The sequence below is a fragment of the Malurus melanocephalus genome, unplaced genomic scaffold, assembly GCF_030028575.1.
Source record: "Malurus melanocephalus ecotype Western Australia unplaced genomic scaffold, MMel_1.1 scaffold_78, whole genome shotgun sequence".
Taxonomy (NCBI): domain Eukaryota; kingdom Metazoa; phylum Chordata; class Aves; order Passeriformes; family Maluridae; genus Malurus; species Malurus melanocephalus.
Window position 1 is genome coordinate 235,451 of NW_026623310.1, and position 16,137 is coordinate 251,587.

A 16,137-nucleotide genomic window follows, 5' to 3' on the forward strand; every position below is an offset into this window, starting at 1 on the left:
AGGATAATAGAGTGTCAATGAAGGAAACATAAAGGCTGAGAGGCAACATTATGGATCTTTAAAGCACATCCAAAAGTAGGTACTGGAAGGAAAAAATTAATTTTAGTTAAAGGATCAATGCAGGCACAAGAACATAGGGGCATAATGTAGCCACTAATGCATTTCAAGAGCAATCAGAAATTTCAAACTTCACTGAAAAGCAAAAAAAAAAAAAAAAAAAAAAAAACACCCCCCCCCCCCCCCCCCCCCAAAAATCCTCACTCTTCCAAAAGTAGTAATAAGATCAAAGCAGGGCTTGAAAAGCTCCAGAAAATAACAAGCTAGCTGGCATGCCATATTTGCCAATGAAAATATATCAGACTTAACAGCGCAGAATACTTACCTCAACTGTCTCTCATGTTACCAGCCCAGACCTTTCACACCTGCTGGATTAATTTAGGTGAACTCTCTGAAAAAGCAATACTCAGGTCATACTTTACCTTCTGTAGCAAGAACGACATGAGGGCCACTTCCATAACTCAGGCAGGCTATCTTTTTGCCACACAGGGAATCTAACCTCCTTGGTTCTATGGTGCCCTGCATGTCTCCTGTTCCCAAACAGCCACTGCAGTTCATGCCAAGCACAAAAACCTGTTATAAAAGAATCACAGACYCACAATTTAGGTTCCAACAGAGGACCTCCTCTAAAGGTCAGCTAGTCCACCCTTGTGCTCAACAAAGATCTAAACAGACCAGCATGACTAGAGGCCWTACCCAAAAGATTCTGAAACAACTCCAAGGAAAACAAATCTCACAGCTCCTTCAGGATTTAATCATATTTTTTTCCTAGTCGTGAATCAGAACTTCCCACCTTCCAGTTTGTGTCCATTGCTTCTCAACCTGTCACTATGCAGTTGCAACAAATGATTAACTCCATCTCTCTGAYTTTAGTAGGAAGCTTTTAATTTAAACTGAAAATGTTAAAGTAGCAAGCAAAAGAATCAGACATTTTTGCATGCAACTTTCTCTAGGTATACTATGATGTCACCGACTATCAGAATAAATTGATACGTAACTGATTAAACATGTCACATTCATATACGCTCTTGGACAATTACCTCATCATTTTCAGTTGCATACAACACTTCATTACCAGCACTGCCAAATACACAGGCTTGACGAATTAACTTGAGCTCCTCTGGAGAACAGAGAGAAAAAATCGGCCATTTCCCAACATCCAGCATCTTCAGGGCTGACAACAGTGTTGCCTCCAAGGCCTGGTATCATAAAAAATGATATCAAATACCCGCACAGAGAGGAATATATGCCTTTGCAGAGTAAAAAATTAGAGAAACATTACCATCTTTTTTTTTTCAATAACAAGCCAGTATTTTAATTCTAGAATAATACTTGAAAGGAAGACATTAAAATAACAAACAAAATATATAATGATCTAGAAGGATCTATATTAATGGAGAAATGTACCATATAAGAASTTAAATGGTGAGGTCATATTTTCACTATATGCATACAACGTAACTGCTGTCTTACAGAATTCAATGTACAGGACTCCAATACAAAGTGTATATTCAAAACTTTTCATCCGTGTATTTTCCCTTGGTGCTTCAAAATTGCCATTAAAATAAGAAACCATAAAAGAAGTCTGCCCAAGAACACATATTTTGAAAAATATGCATATTTGTTTTCATGTATTATTTTTTCTACCCCCACCTTACACWAAGATGTGCATAAATTCTAGTTTGGAGTCTGAAGTGTGTTGTATCAGTCATAAGAATATTGCTTTTCCAATCAGTATCACTTAGTATGAAAAAATGTATGCAGAAATATAGGTAACATTAGAAACTCAAGAAGGAAACCCTAAACTAAATKTTTTAGCAAATAGCAGCTGACCACACATTCCTTTATTATATACTTCTGAGAATGGGAAAGAAGGATTGGCCATCTTCATGGAAAAAAAAGTTGTGATTTTGATTCTGCCCGTTCTTTCCCCATCTCTCAGCAAGTAACTGACCAACTTCAGCCAAATTTGCCAGGGAAAGGGAAGTAAGATCCTGCTGACACAATCAGCTTGGCAGCAGGCAGCTGGATAAACAGACATTATGAAACAAGTCAGCAAGCAAGTAGGTCCAAGCTAATCCTAGCAAATGCTGTCTTCCATGTACATAAGAGGCTGTAACAGACAAAGGACCAGAATCCATATGGAACCAGTCTTCTTTCATCTGCTGTTTGCAGAACAATTTCTTCTATGTCAAGAGCTTGCCATTTTTATTACGGAGAATTTCAGGCCCTCTTAAGATACGATAATAAATACTGAAAKTATCACAGACTACACTTCCAACTGCATCAACAAAACTGCATCTCACTTTTGCTCAAGACTGAAGCTTGAGATTCAAAAAGATAGTTAGGGTGTCCTTCAATTTTACAGATTCTTTATTGGAATAACATATTGGTTTCTTCACAGTATGGGCTCTAAATTCCAAGTGCTCAGTGGGTCAGAGCTCATTCATCTTAAATAGAAAAGTTGTTTTATCTGTAACCTCCTTCTACAAAGCACTCAAGTCCTACCCTCATAATTAAGATTAAAAAACAAAACAAAACAAAACAAAACCATAGCATTTCTTAACACTAAAATACTACAGAGAGAAAAACTCCCCAACTGCTCTTGCAAAAAGCACCCAAGGAAATACTTATGATATTGAACTTTAAAAAAAAAGAAAGAAAGAACCAAAATTTGATCAGACAAAAAAGTATCCATAATCTAAATCCCGTCTCTGGAATTATTAGCTACACTCAACTCAGTAAGAGATATTCTTTCACTTTTCAAGAATTTCTCCCCTCACACACTTCCACATTATATTTGGTTTAAAAAATATAAAAACCAGCTTGAACTCTTAGCCTATCAACATTTATATCCCATAAGTGATCAGTTCCCTCATTATATTGCACAAAGTCATAAAAGGCAGACTTTGACATGAATCTTAGACGTAATATGAATATATTGTTCTGCAAATATTTTGTGGATGACTTAAGCGAGATTTCTTCTACCTATAGCTTTTGTTTTCTATCTACCTTGAAAACTACTTGCATGTACAAAGCTACTGCTAAATGGAACCAAGCTTCCTCCTTTGGAGCAGAGCAGTACAGAATTCTCAACACAAACTGACATTCTGACCTTGACACTGACTCCTTGAGGAGGAGGCTCATCCTCCATATGGCTTTGTGCTTGTGTCCCCCTGTGGAGAGAGAAATGTGGTTATAATCAACAAACTATATTGCTGCAACAATACTTTCTGAAGCTATGCACACTTCGTATCAAGCCAAAAGCATCTTCTTCCATGGGATGAGAAAATGAGAAATACAAAGCTCACTCAGTTTTGCTTTTATATACAGCTGTAACATGATCAGTTAGGCAGGCTCTGCTCTTCTGTATTGTTATCTAAAACATTAATTCTTGGACAAATTTTTTTTTAAACAAGTGGGAAAATTAATCAGATTGCAATTGGAAAGAAAGATGTTTCTACGAGCACCATACTCCAATRTCTTTTTATTGCAGTAAAAATAAATTGAGAACCTTGCTGACATAATTCTTTAAGACATTTCTTTCAGCAAAGAATAAGCACACTGCTCAGAGAATTCAATTTCTGGCTTAAGCTTTCAAATGCACTTATTCCAGTTCCATTCTGAAACCAATGTTAGAAAAAGATTTGTGTCTTTTCAGGTTTACTRAGAGCCTGTTACAAAATTCATTCTGCTTCAGAAAATATTGTCAACCTGGTTAATTACCTGTATAACTTCTATGACGTACATTATCAAAAGAAACAGATTTTCAGACCAGATGTTTCTTCACAAATATGCACTCCTCTACTATCCTAAAATTATTTCCAAACAGAAAGCCATGCAACTTTGTTTTCAGCAGAACTACAAAAATGAGAAGCAGCTCTGAAGCTGTACAAGCCTCTTTCACTGAACATTTATAAAGTCATACACATAATTTTCTTTCAGGTACATTGGTTCAGACATAGCTAAAAATCTGTTTACTTCTCAAGTAAAATTACACATCTGTAAAATTCTGAGTACAGGTAGAATAACATCTGACAAACAAGATACCATTTTACTGAGTTAATTTTCAGATAAATACCACACTAATACAAGTAACAAATGTAGTTGCGTAAAACTAACTTACTACTAAACTCATCTCTTATGCAAGAATTCATTCCACAAGACCTAATCCAATGACATTAAATACATGAAATTACCATGACTTCACTATTATAAATGCTAATGGTTCAACAAGCATAATGTAATTTACTGAATAAACAAAAAGTTATTAYTTTTAAATGAAAAAAACCCTCAACAGCTGCTGCAGCTTGGCCAWACTCAATATGCACAACTGTTAAACTTAACCTTCAACAACACCCACAAATCCACACACACGCTGTATTTTATACACCTAGTCTGAGCTCATGTGCTAAAGTCCACACTGACTTTGAGCTTAATGCTCAAACACAAATCCAAACTGAAGTAACTTGAAGCTATGTTATATTCCCCTTCAACTGCAAAATATTAAAGGGCTGATTCAGTTACCCACAAATCAGCACCTACTGCCATTTAAGATGACCTTGGGGATCCCCAACTCCAAACAGTGCTGGCAGACATGATCCAGGACCCACTGGATATCCATGCATCCATGCCAAGCGGGAGCAGCAGCACCAGGTAAGAACCCTAAATAAGCCATTTACCAACCTTTACACCTTCATGGAAATGGGGCAATTTGCTGAGCTCTTGTGGTTAAGTAATTTCTTATTTTCTTCAACATACTTTTTCAAACAACAGGAATGCAAACAGTTGATTTTATGTACATTATCTCTCTTTAAAGCAGAAAACACCTCCCCTAATTAAGGCCTTTGACTGTACTACTGAACTGCARTTCTGAAACATTTTATTTCAAGTATGCCAGCAGTCCTACTGTGAAAGTGATTATCAATGCTATCCAATATTTTGTAGCATCAATTTCCAGCACTCCCTAGCAATGCTGACATATGTTACTTGCTTCTGGACCATCCTTAGCCTACACTCAGGCCCCCAAGGTAATAATTACCAACTATGAATTTTCTAGGTAAAACAAATGTAGAATTCCATGTTTCCTTCCTCAAACCATCTGATATAAAACTGATACCCATAATTCTTCAGGTTTTAATATTTCATTTCAATTGCACCTGATCAGACAAAAGCAGTTGACTTCAAAAGCAGTTGATTTGCTAGTATAAAGATACACTGGGATCTAACCATTTCAGCTCCCTAATAAAAGGGGTTCGACTCCACTGCTTTTCAGACTCCCGTCAGTTTTGTTTCACCTTTTCAAGAACAAAGATCAGATACATGCTCTCACAACTCAGATGATGTTTTATCTTATCTATAACTGTGAGACAATTACCCTGTAACCCCCTCTTTTGCTTTGCAAACATAGACACCTTATTTCTGAGCAGCCCCACAGGAGTACATGGGGTGACTCAAATTATGGCAGTCCATTCTTTTATTCAAATTCATGCCTCCTAATAAAAGTACACACTGAGTTCAATTTATCTGTACCTGCAAAGCTGTTCTTTCTAAAAACCTGCAATTGATTTAAGAGTATACATTCACCTGGGGATTCCAAAAATAAAGATAAAAAAAAATTAAGCCTCTTYAAGATCCATTCTTATCCATATATCTTTAAAACACTAGCAATGATTCGTATTTGCTTAATTGGAAGAATTTTCCTCCAAAAAAATAAACATTGTGAATGCAGTCAAGCAAATTAAAAACAAGTATTTTCATCAAAAATGAAAAGACAAAAACCTGGATATTTGAGTAAATGAGGTACAGGATAAAAAACATATCCTAGCTATTTCAGAGAAGTTAATGGGTTTGTTCATCTACTATATCTTATAGCATGTGTGTAATTGCTAATACYCCTTACTTTAAAATAGCTAGCCATGACATTTTAAAAAAATGCAATACTTCCTCTAGAAAGTATAAAGGTAAGCAAGAAATTATTCTCATGCATTAAAACACTTTACAATTTTCACTAACTCTGTTTCCCTCAGAAACTTGTAAAATGCAGATCTAAAGGAAAAAACATCACTGTTGTAAACCTCCATTACTTGAGGATGTGTACAGCCTTTTGATACAGTAATATTTATATTAAACTTTCACAAATCTCTTATCTAGAATCCAAGCACAATTAAGAATCTGGACAGCATACTCTGGCAGTCAGATTTTAGGTCTTGAAAATTTAGAGTTGCTACAGTACAGAGAAGACTGAGTTAAGGAACATAAATACTAATTCTAATAGCCAAGCTCTGTTAGCACTCCAAGACCATTTAATCCTGAGTATTTAAACAGGTTCACTGACTCATCTGAATGTAAACATTCTTCTAGATTCCCTCTCTAGGAACTTGGCAAGCAAACAAAAATTTTCAGAACTCCACTTAGTAGTTCCTCCCATTTAACTTGAGCATTTATGAATCCCATCTGCTGAATCAAAGGTCTATCTACAGCTTCTTCCCCAAGGACTCTAACCACAGGCTTACGAAAGACTAGGAAGAAAARGTCACAGAAGAAAGGGACTTGATGACACTTTTAGAAAAGGAATCTAACCTTCTCTGATATTCCTGATTTCTCAGCAGTTTCCGACTGGAGGAGTCATGACATGATGCTCATTGGTCCAAGCAATTCTGCAGTAGAGATCAGATCAACAGTATTGCCAGCATGTACTCCTATGGAACAGGTAACACACCTCTCTAGGAAGGCTATTTTCAAAATTATCTTCCTTCKTGATGAACAGTAAAATGTCAGTGCTACACCCAGTGCTGACAATAAATTGACAGAACTCAGCTCATCATTCATTCTTTCATTGATGTGGCATCTTCCATCGCCAAGCAATTGCAGACCTTGAGAAACAGTGAGCAGCTGTTTGAAAAACATMTAACTCCTACTAAAGCATAATCTTCACTCTTTCCCTTCTTGTTTCATGACACCAGACTGAATTCTTGGCTTCTGACACAAGTTCCATTGTGTGCCTACTGATTACACAAGCAAATTAACACATGGTTTAGAGGCTAGATCCAAGAAACTCTTTATTGGCTCCATCTCCAGAGACAAAACTTCAGTCAAAAACATCTTGTCAGACACTGCCCCTCTTTTGGCATGACATCCAATTCCACCTGTTGGCTCCAGGGATGGATCCCCAGCATTTTCCAGAGGTTCACATGCAGAATGCATATCCTAAGTGATGGCAAGATAAGTGCTCATGTTAAGTTTCTTTATTTTTCTCATTCCTATTCCAGTTACTATTTCCCCTTTAGAAATGTTTATCACCATCATTGGTGTAGAATGGTGGGTTGTTGACCAGCCAGCAACAAGAGTGGAAGTAACAGAAAAAAATCATCATTGCTCTTGAGAAGGAAAATATTTAAAGCAGAAATGAAAAAAAAAATCCCAAATTATTTTCTTACTCTATAAACCCTAAAGTCAATCTGAAAAAGTAGTACCACAAGTTTGGCTATCCATCTAGTGGATTTAATAAAAAAGAAGATTTGAAGGAAGTGGCTGGCAACTGCTAAGAAAGGGAAGTATGTAACAAGCAAATGAAAGACAGAAACACAAAGACAAGAAAACAGTAATGTTTATAAAAAAATTAAGCCTCCAGTAGACTTAAGGAAATGTCCAAGTCAGTAGCTAAAAAAGCCTGATAAGAAAATGTCAATCAAAACATATTTTCACATAGAAGCATTTACACGTCTTTCTACACATGCAAAAATACATACTGAAGGCAAACAAGTGTTCCAGAACAGGGAAACAATGCAAGAGCTACTTCCAGTGCTCAGCAGTATTATAGGAAGATACTGGGGTCATTTTCACATAATTAGTGGTTTACTTCTGTAGTAAAAGGAAAAAGAATATAATGAGCACTTCCAGGGATCCACAGCTTCTCTGGGCAACCTGTGCCAGGGCCTCACGAATCATAGTGAGGATTTTTTTCCCCTAATTTCTAATCTAAACGTACTCTCTTTCAATTCGAACCCTGTCCCCCTTGTCCTGCCATTACATTCTCTTGTAAATAGTCTTGCTCCATCGTTCCCGTAAGTTCTCTTAATGCACTAGAAGGCACATCGGTTCATTGGCCCAAATGGTTTCTGATGGAGCACAAGCATCACTCGCTACAGACCTTACCCCACTCATAACCTGAGTAAAACCTCTTTGCTGACTGCGCCTGGTAACAGAAATTTCACCTGCACAAGGAAACGAGATCCTTCCACCTCCCACACAATTAACGGTCCTTGGTTCCCAAAGTATCCCTTCTTTTCCTCAAAACCATAACGGGCCGCCAACTCAGCCCGTCTGTAGCGCCGCCACCATCGCACCTGCGGACAGCGCGCCCCGGCACCGCGCAGATGGGACTGCTCAGTGGAGCGGAGCACGCACCGACAGACACACGGACACGCACAGAGCCGGGCACACGCACCGACACACCGCCATCCCTTTATCGGCCATTTACAGTCCCGGTGCCTGAGAAACGAGGCCCCGGGGAGCGCTGCCCCAGCCCGGCCCAGCACGCGCAGCCCGGGCGGCCGCGCCTCACCCCATTCCCGCTCCCCAGCGCCGGTCGCACGGGAAAGGGAGGCACAGGGAAGGGGGGGGGGGAGCCAACCCCTTTCCCTCCCCTTCCCACGCCCCGTGCTCGGCAGCTTACCTTCTTTCCCCTCAAGCGGCGGCGGCCCCAGCTCCTCCCCCCGCTCCAGAGAGCCAAGGGAAGATGCTGCCGCGCTCAGGCGCCTCCTCACCGCGGAGCTGGCCCGGGGAAGGGGAAGGGGAGGGGAGCGGCTGGCACCTCCCAGGGATCCACCCACTGCAGCAGGATCCTGGGGAGCGCTGGGAGCTGTCGTGCGAGCCCGCGGGAGCAGGGCCCCGCGGCGGAGGCGCAGTGCTGGCTGCGGGGAGMGGGAGAGGCAGGAGCACTCGCAGGGGCCGGGCTCTCGGGATGGCACGGCTGCTTGGGGAAGAGTCATGCCCGGAGCGAACACGGCGCCGGGGGAGATACACCGCTTCCCGCCTCGGAATCACAGAGTCATTTCTCCTGGGAAAGACCTCGGAGGTCAACAGTCCAACCTATGGTCCCACACCACCGTGTCGGCTAGACCATGGCACTGAGGGTCGCATCCAGTCTTTCCTTAAACCCCTCCAGGGACGGTGATTCCACCAGCTCCCTGGGCAGCCCGTTCCAGCCTGTTGTCTGGGCCAAAATACGCGCGTCAACCTCGAGAGTTGAGAGGTGAGAGACACATGAGAGACACATGGTCGAAAGCTATTGGGGGAGCATCAAATATTGCTATGCTGTTCCAAAGGAAGTGAGGGGATATTAATCATTCTGTTTCTCCTATGACTAATGTTTAAAATTAAGCACTGCCCAAGAGAATAGGCTTGATAAGTTTTCCTAAAAGCAACAACCTGGCTGTTTTGCTTGGTTGTGATGCCCAAAAGAAGGCTAGAAATAAAACTCCATAGACGGGTGTCTATAGAGGAGCTATTAATTGCAGTGCTGGTGTAGCGCTGGAGGTGAGGGGGATTTCTCCTCCTAACCAACCTGCCTTTGMCCCAAAAATGATCTGAGCAAGACTCTGCAACTTCTATAATTTTAAGTTGTGAAGTAGGTATGTTTATTGCAGCTCTGGGTGAGCGGCAGATACTCCTCAAAGCCGCGCACACCTCAGCACGGGCATCGCTTGGTATATATCTGGTTACATGTTACACATTCACTGAGTTTCGCAATTCGCCTRTACATATGCATGATTTATACCCGCTTTGTATTATAAAGAGTTTAAAAGTAATTTCCRTGTGCTCACGCTTGCGCAGTGTTATTTGGTAGTGGGCTCTGGGGGGTCTCGGGAGGAAGTAAAATACTCATCCTCTTGTCTTGAACTTTTCACCTTTCTGTCTTGCGCATGCTCTCTGCGTCCCTGGCCCAAGTCCAAACAACAATTCTGGTTTTAGCCAGCATGGGGGTTCCACGARCACAAGCTGGGTTACAGTCCCTGCTTTTGTCAATAATCCTTTACTTCTCATTCTGCTTTGACAAACACAATCAATGTTAAATAAGCAATATACACTGTCYAGCAAGCAGTTAGTGATGTATACTGTTTAGCAAGCATTTTCTAACAAGTTACCCTGTAACTTCTAACTTCCCTGCATCACCTTTGCTTTAAATTGGCAGGTATTTATATAGTAAGTATGGTGTAACATTATTATCATCACTACGCCCACCGCTATATATGGGCACAGAAATACATGATATCATAGTTTTACAAGTACACATGTGTCATCCTCAATTCGGTGGTTGTGGGGGGTCTCCCCTTAATGAGATACCATCGTCTTCATCATGGTGGATTTTCACCTTTGTCTTCAGCGCATGCGCAGTTGTGAAAGTGGCCTTTCCTTACATGCCATTTGTTGAACTCCTGTCTCATTTTCTTCCTTTCATTTGAACTGTCCCTGGGTTGTTTTTCTTCTTTCCTAAATGTAATGCTAAATTTAGAACTCAGCAAGCAGCWGTGAATGGAAGGGAATTGAAATGGAAAGGAATGCTCATTGCAGGAAGGTTGGACCAGATGACCTTTAAAAGTCCCTTCCAACCCAAAACTATTCCATGATTGTATGATTCTAATATGTGCCTGTCTCATCTTASAAGCAGTTTGTAGTTCCTTCCAATATTTCAGTTAATGACTAGGATCATGCTCATTGCATTTCTGTTAGACACAAAGTTGGGAAGGACTGATGGTGCACTGCAAGGCAGTCTAATTTTAGCTTATACAGTAGCATCACATCACTGCAAAACAAGTAAACCTCACACTGGGATGCTCAAAAATAGTGTCTTAAGAAAGAAAGGAAACATTGCCAGGTTGTGAGAAAATGCTATTGCGAAGAGTAAGGAGAATTTTTGATCACTGCATGATCAGGAATGAAATTGAAGTAACGGGCATTCATCTTTGGCCATAGGGAAAACTGCTTTCACAGTGAAAATAAGGAAGTTGGGAATAGATTGCCCAGTGAGGCTGTAGTTTCCATGATCTGGATTGTAGACCAGAAATAAGGTAACTTTTGTTGATGATAATTCAGGTCATGAAAATTGATCAGATGGCCTGTGGAAGTCCTTTCCACTTCTAGTATTCTATCTTTAGTTCCATTGTACAGGAAATTAAATGTACCAGAAATGAGAAAGAAAAAAAAAGGCAATAAAAAGTATAGAACCTGTAGTTAAAATAGGAACAAAGAGCAGTTTTTAATCAAAGCAAAATAAATTTCATATAAATGTTGACTAATAAAAAAGATTATTTCACAATAACCTAATTATTCAAAATACTCAAGCAGTGGCTGGGTTCCCTTTAAAAAGACATCAAGGTTCACTATTCTTTTTTGGGGGTGTGGAATAACAGACTACAAGTTAGATATAACATGGCTTGTAGAACAAGTAGTCCAGGAAGAATTGTTTGTTTTGCTTCAATATTCAGTTATGTCTTACAGGTTGATCCTGACAAGTCTTTGTTTATATTCAAATGCCAGCTCTGTTGTGATTTTGTGATACTACTCATTATGTTTGCAACAAATCAGGATTTTACTAGTTCTGAAAAGTCATGATTATGGTAATATAATTCTTCATGGTTTTTATTTTGAGTAAGCATTTCAACAGATAATCTCTAGCTCCTCTTCCCCTTGAGTATCATTCTTTTGATGCCTTCAATAGATCTGGTTTTCAGCTTAATTAATATTTTTTATCATTTCCAGTATTTTATCAGAAATTGTTTCACTATGAGTATCAGTGAGCAAAGGATCAAGGTTCCACTACCTCTATGATTACATTGCTTAGATACTGCCTATGAAAAATTTGCATTAAATTATTTTTTAATCCATGAAGTTCAAACTGTAGTGATGTCCCTGCAATTTGAGAAAACAGATTTGTTTCAGACTTACATTATACTATGTACAATGAAGAAAACAGGACAGAAGCTAGATCTGTGATTATTGTCATTTTCTATAAGCCCTGTCATTTAATTCCTTGCAAAGATGCTATTTCTAGCACCATAGATATTCTTTTTCCCACAAAAAATATTACAGACAGGAAATGTTTTGGATAGAGTAAAAACATTTCCTGATAAACATTTTATCACAGCTTGATAACTATTTCCTGTTGGTAGGATTTGTTTTAACCATTGACATTTTGTTTGTTTTCTTGCYATAATTAACACACTTATGGGATCTGGCTAAGTGTGCTCATCCTGTTAAAGAAAGGTTTTGACAAATCACACATTTGATTATAATGTCATGCAAGATTTTATATTGTCCATTTCCCTTCATTTCAGCTTTGTCTGGAGCAATAAATGAAAGAGCAATAAATAGACATGCAGCATTCTGGGAACTGGGAACTCCCAGAAGGGTGGAGGTTCCTCAATATTCCAAATAGAGCATTATCTGCTGTAAGCTCAGGGATTTCAGTAAGCTTCCAAAAAAACTTTAGATGAGATGGTGGGACTTCATGCAGAATCTTGTTGTTCAATGCAGACTTGGGCTTGAATTTACTTGAAAAATTCCAGAAGAAATKTATCACTTTCTAATGAGTTTTAAAGCATTGTCCTTAAAAATTAATATTAACATGAGACTTCACTCAAGAATTGTACTCATCAAAATATATTTTCAGCAGCAGAACCAGTTTTGCCATTTTTGTAGCTATCTACTTACTTCACGAGCGGTGACAGTATCACTTGCATACAGCTCATTGTGGTTCTCAGTCACAGGAGGATTGAAGGCAAATTTAACTATGCCCCCACAAAGCAGTAGATGGCCAGGACACAGCCTCTCTCCCTGCCTGGAGGCATAACCTAGCTCATATCCATTTTATTTATGTCTGTATTCCCCTTAAAATCAGATTGGCCAATCGACACTACATCTCTAATGGCCCTGGAGCTCCCCCATGCTCTTTGTCATCCTGTGGCCTTAAAACGTAACTTATTTATGTCTGTGGTTTTTTTTCCCCCCCCCTGTTCATTGTATTTGAAAGTGGCTGTTTTCTACCTTCTGTTCAAAAGTTTCACCTCCACAGTTTTCTTCCTCACAGTTTGTAGTTTTGTTTTTTTTTTAACAACRCCTGTAGAGATAGCATTGAGGGAGTCTGTAGGGAGCAGACTTGGAGCAGGCTTGGAGCAGGGCTATCCATAAAGCCCACTGGAAATGGTGTTTAGCATGCACTACTCTTGAACTGCTCTACTTGGCGCAAGCCAAGTCTGCTGGGAAGTCAGCTCACCAGCAGTCTGGGTGTTCAGCGGTCAAGTGGTCAGGCATGATGAGTTTATGGAGTMTAAATAACACTTTTCCTAAAGCTTTATTTCTGTTGGAAAGGCCTGAGAAAAGAAGAATTCAGAGGTCAAGGCTTTGGAAAAAGCCTATATGCATAGATCTGAATTTGAAAAAAAAAGAAGAAAAAAAGATTATTGGTGTGTTGCGGATAGGTATCTTTTGCATGTACATCCTGAATGTACTCTTGGAAAAATATCCAAGGAAACAGAATCTGTAAGGAGTTATCTTTTGGGGGTTGTTTGTTTGTTTGTTTGCTTCCTTGCTTTCAATTAGACTGGAAGAGAGTGAATAAAGTATTCTTACAAAGAGCTGATCCCAGTCATGCAGCCCAGTGCTGACTGCACAAGGTGTTCAGGCATCTGAAAGGTGACATTGATGTAATCAGAAGTGTCACTTGCTGAGGATGAGTGTAAAAATATGGAATGTTTGTGGAACTGGAAAATGAATTCACAACCTTCTTTTATAATTCCAAAAGGAAACAGAATTGGTTGCACTGAATTCAGTAATGGTGAGGGCAAAGTAGACTGATTTTCTATTATTGGACTCTTGCAATAAATAATGAGTAAGGCAAAGTGAATGCTATTTATGGATGGTGTATTGTATCCATTWTCATCATCTGCGTTCTGTGGAGCAGATATCTTAGAGACATTGCCTTTGACCCTCATGAATAAGGCAGTTTCCCATGCTAAAAATGTAAAATTTATGGCAGCGTGTATTTGATGAGGTGTAAAATTTTTCACTAAATTGCCTTTAGTTGTGTAACTGTATTATTGAAAGAAAAGGTAGTTGCTGATTTTAAGCAAATGCTTTAGCACTGCTTTCAGATACCTTTCTGACAAGGAACATATACAGTAACTTATAAGAGGTAATGACTTATATCTCAGGTTTTGTGAGATTTATATTACTAGGTGCAAACAATTTAAAACCAGTCTGCATTCTTCTTATTGGAAGAAATTTGGAAATCACTCTATGGGCTGTTGAAAAGCTAAATAAAATCAAGCAATTGCTTTTTGGATATCTATTAAAAAGAATGTTACAGATTATAGAAACATCCCATTTTATCAGAAGCTGAGAGCAATATTATGTTATTTATGATTGCTATCAAAATGTGAACTTAAAACATTGTCAGAGGAAGACTTCTTTTTCTTTTCAATTTACAGCATTAATCCTAAAGTTCAAACAAAAAGTTGTTTTCCTCCTGCAATTCAACCTTCAGGAGTTTCCATTATAAGATTCTGAAAGTGCTAAAGCTTTGCATGCGCAAGTCAAGGGAGAGCAATCGACTGAGATTGCTCACAAGAGTCTCCTGCTGGGAAATCTCTAAACTATGAATGCTCAAAGCCTAGGATAATATTTAAAGGAAGTTTCATATTTACTTACCCTGTTCTTTTCTAACTCACTGCCAGGGAACATATTTTGTTAGAAGGCCTGACCCTTTATGGCACTTTTTCCATTCTGTGTCCTTATGTAGAGGATGTTTAATTAGGTGTCTAGCTTTTGAGATAACACTGATATGCACTTTTTACTTCCTGTGAGGTAATGCTCAATGCTTTCTGGGATTGGAGTATTTTTTTTGTACTTTGTTTTTAGTGGAAGCATTGTTGCTGTTTGTTGATGTAATGATTATTCTCTATTAAACGTCAGAGGTACTGAAGATTTTGGGCTAGTCTAAGAAATTCCATTCCAGCTGGGCAGCCAGGCATGCCCAAACCCACACTGAATCTAACACTGAAGTGTCTTATATACTACTGTACCAAAACATGAGAAATAAATAGCTATTAAAAAAGAAAGAGCATACCATGTATTCGTATAAATGTATTTTATTGCCATTAGCAGTGTTGTGGTATTATACCATATGCTCATTATGCAGTATGTCCTCCATATATGGATCTTGATACACTTAAAATGCTACACTAATCTGTGATACAGCAGCTCTCAAGATAACTTGCAGAGCACCACACATGAGGGAAATAGATGGCCATGTTTATTAAACACCTAAATCCAAAAATAATCCGAGAATTTGAAATGAAGATGAATCAATTAAGCAACAAGTCTGGGTCGCCTTGAGGAAGTGATTGTGTTTTGTTTTCCCCAAAGTGATGTGTAACCATTAGTTCTGGAAATACRCAGGGAAAGGAAAATAAACAAGTTGCTTAGGGGAAAAAGCTGGAGCTATAAACTGGACACAGACAATTTGAGTTCTTGGCTTCATTTGAAATATTCCTGAAAACCTTAACCTTTCCCACTGGCAGGAGTCTTGGATCACCACGAGGTTCCAACGTTCTTTTTTATAGCCTAGGAAATAGCTCACACTGCACTCCACAGCTTTTTCATGTTTCTCTAAGTGCAAGTCATGATGTGTGACAATTCATCAGTCACCCTGTCAGTTTCTCTTCCAATGGAAAAATGAAGATGGTTCCAAAACCGTGATGGAAATTCTACCATTCAGGGGAGCTTTTCTTTGTTTTAGGGAGAGAAGTTGGAGGAATAAAGAAGCCTTGCCAGAATGATAATTTTGTCCTAATGCTRATGTAAAAAAAAAAGCTTTAATCTAAGTAAAATTTATTTATTTGAGTCATAGATACAAATTATGCTTTACAGTTTAGCAATGGAACAGAATAGTTAATCTCTAATTCTTGATTTGCATGGAAAGTGAATTACATTTCTTTTTGTTCCACTTAACTTGTTTGTCTTTCAGGGCTATGATTTTTCTCTTATTACTACTGCACATTTATACACCACATGTTCAAT

At 38.9% G+C, this 16,137-nt stretch overlaps 1 protein-coding gene across 3 annotated transcripts in view; it reads right to left on the bottom strand.

Annotated features, from left to right (window-relative positions):
- RCBTB2 (RCC1 and BTB domain containing protein 2) overlaps window positions 1-8,831 on the bottom strand; it is a 29,714-nt gene extending 20,883 nt beyond the window's left edge. The window contains exons 1-5 of one of the 3 annotated variants that reach the window (XM_057367352.1): window positions 8,735-8,831; window positions 6,640-6,716; window positions 3,173-3,233; window positions 1,098-1,256; window positions 480-630 (exon numbers count right to left, since the gene is read on the bottom strand). In XM_057367352.1, the coding sequence (XP_057223335.1) occupies window positions 480-630; window positions 1,098-1,256; window positions 3,173-3,211 (349 nt within the window). In that variant the 5' untranslated portion in view covers window positions 3,212-3,233; window positions 6,640-6,716; window positions 8,735-8,831. Of the gene's footprint in view, window positions 1-479; window positions 631-1,097; window positions 1,257-3,172; window positions 3,234-6,639; window positions 7,423-8,734 lie in introns of those variants that run through there. The other 2 variants (XM_057367354.1, XM_057367351.1) reach the window with 2 other exon arrangements.
- Between the last annotated feature and the right edge of the window lie 7,306 nt (window positions 8,832-16,137).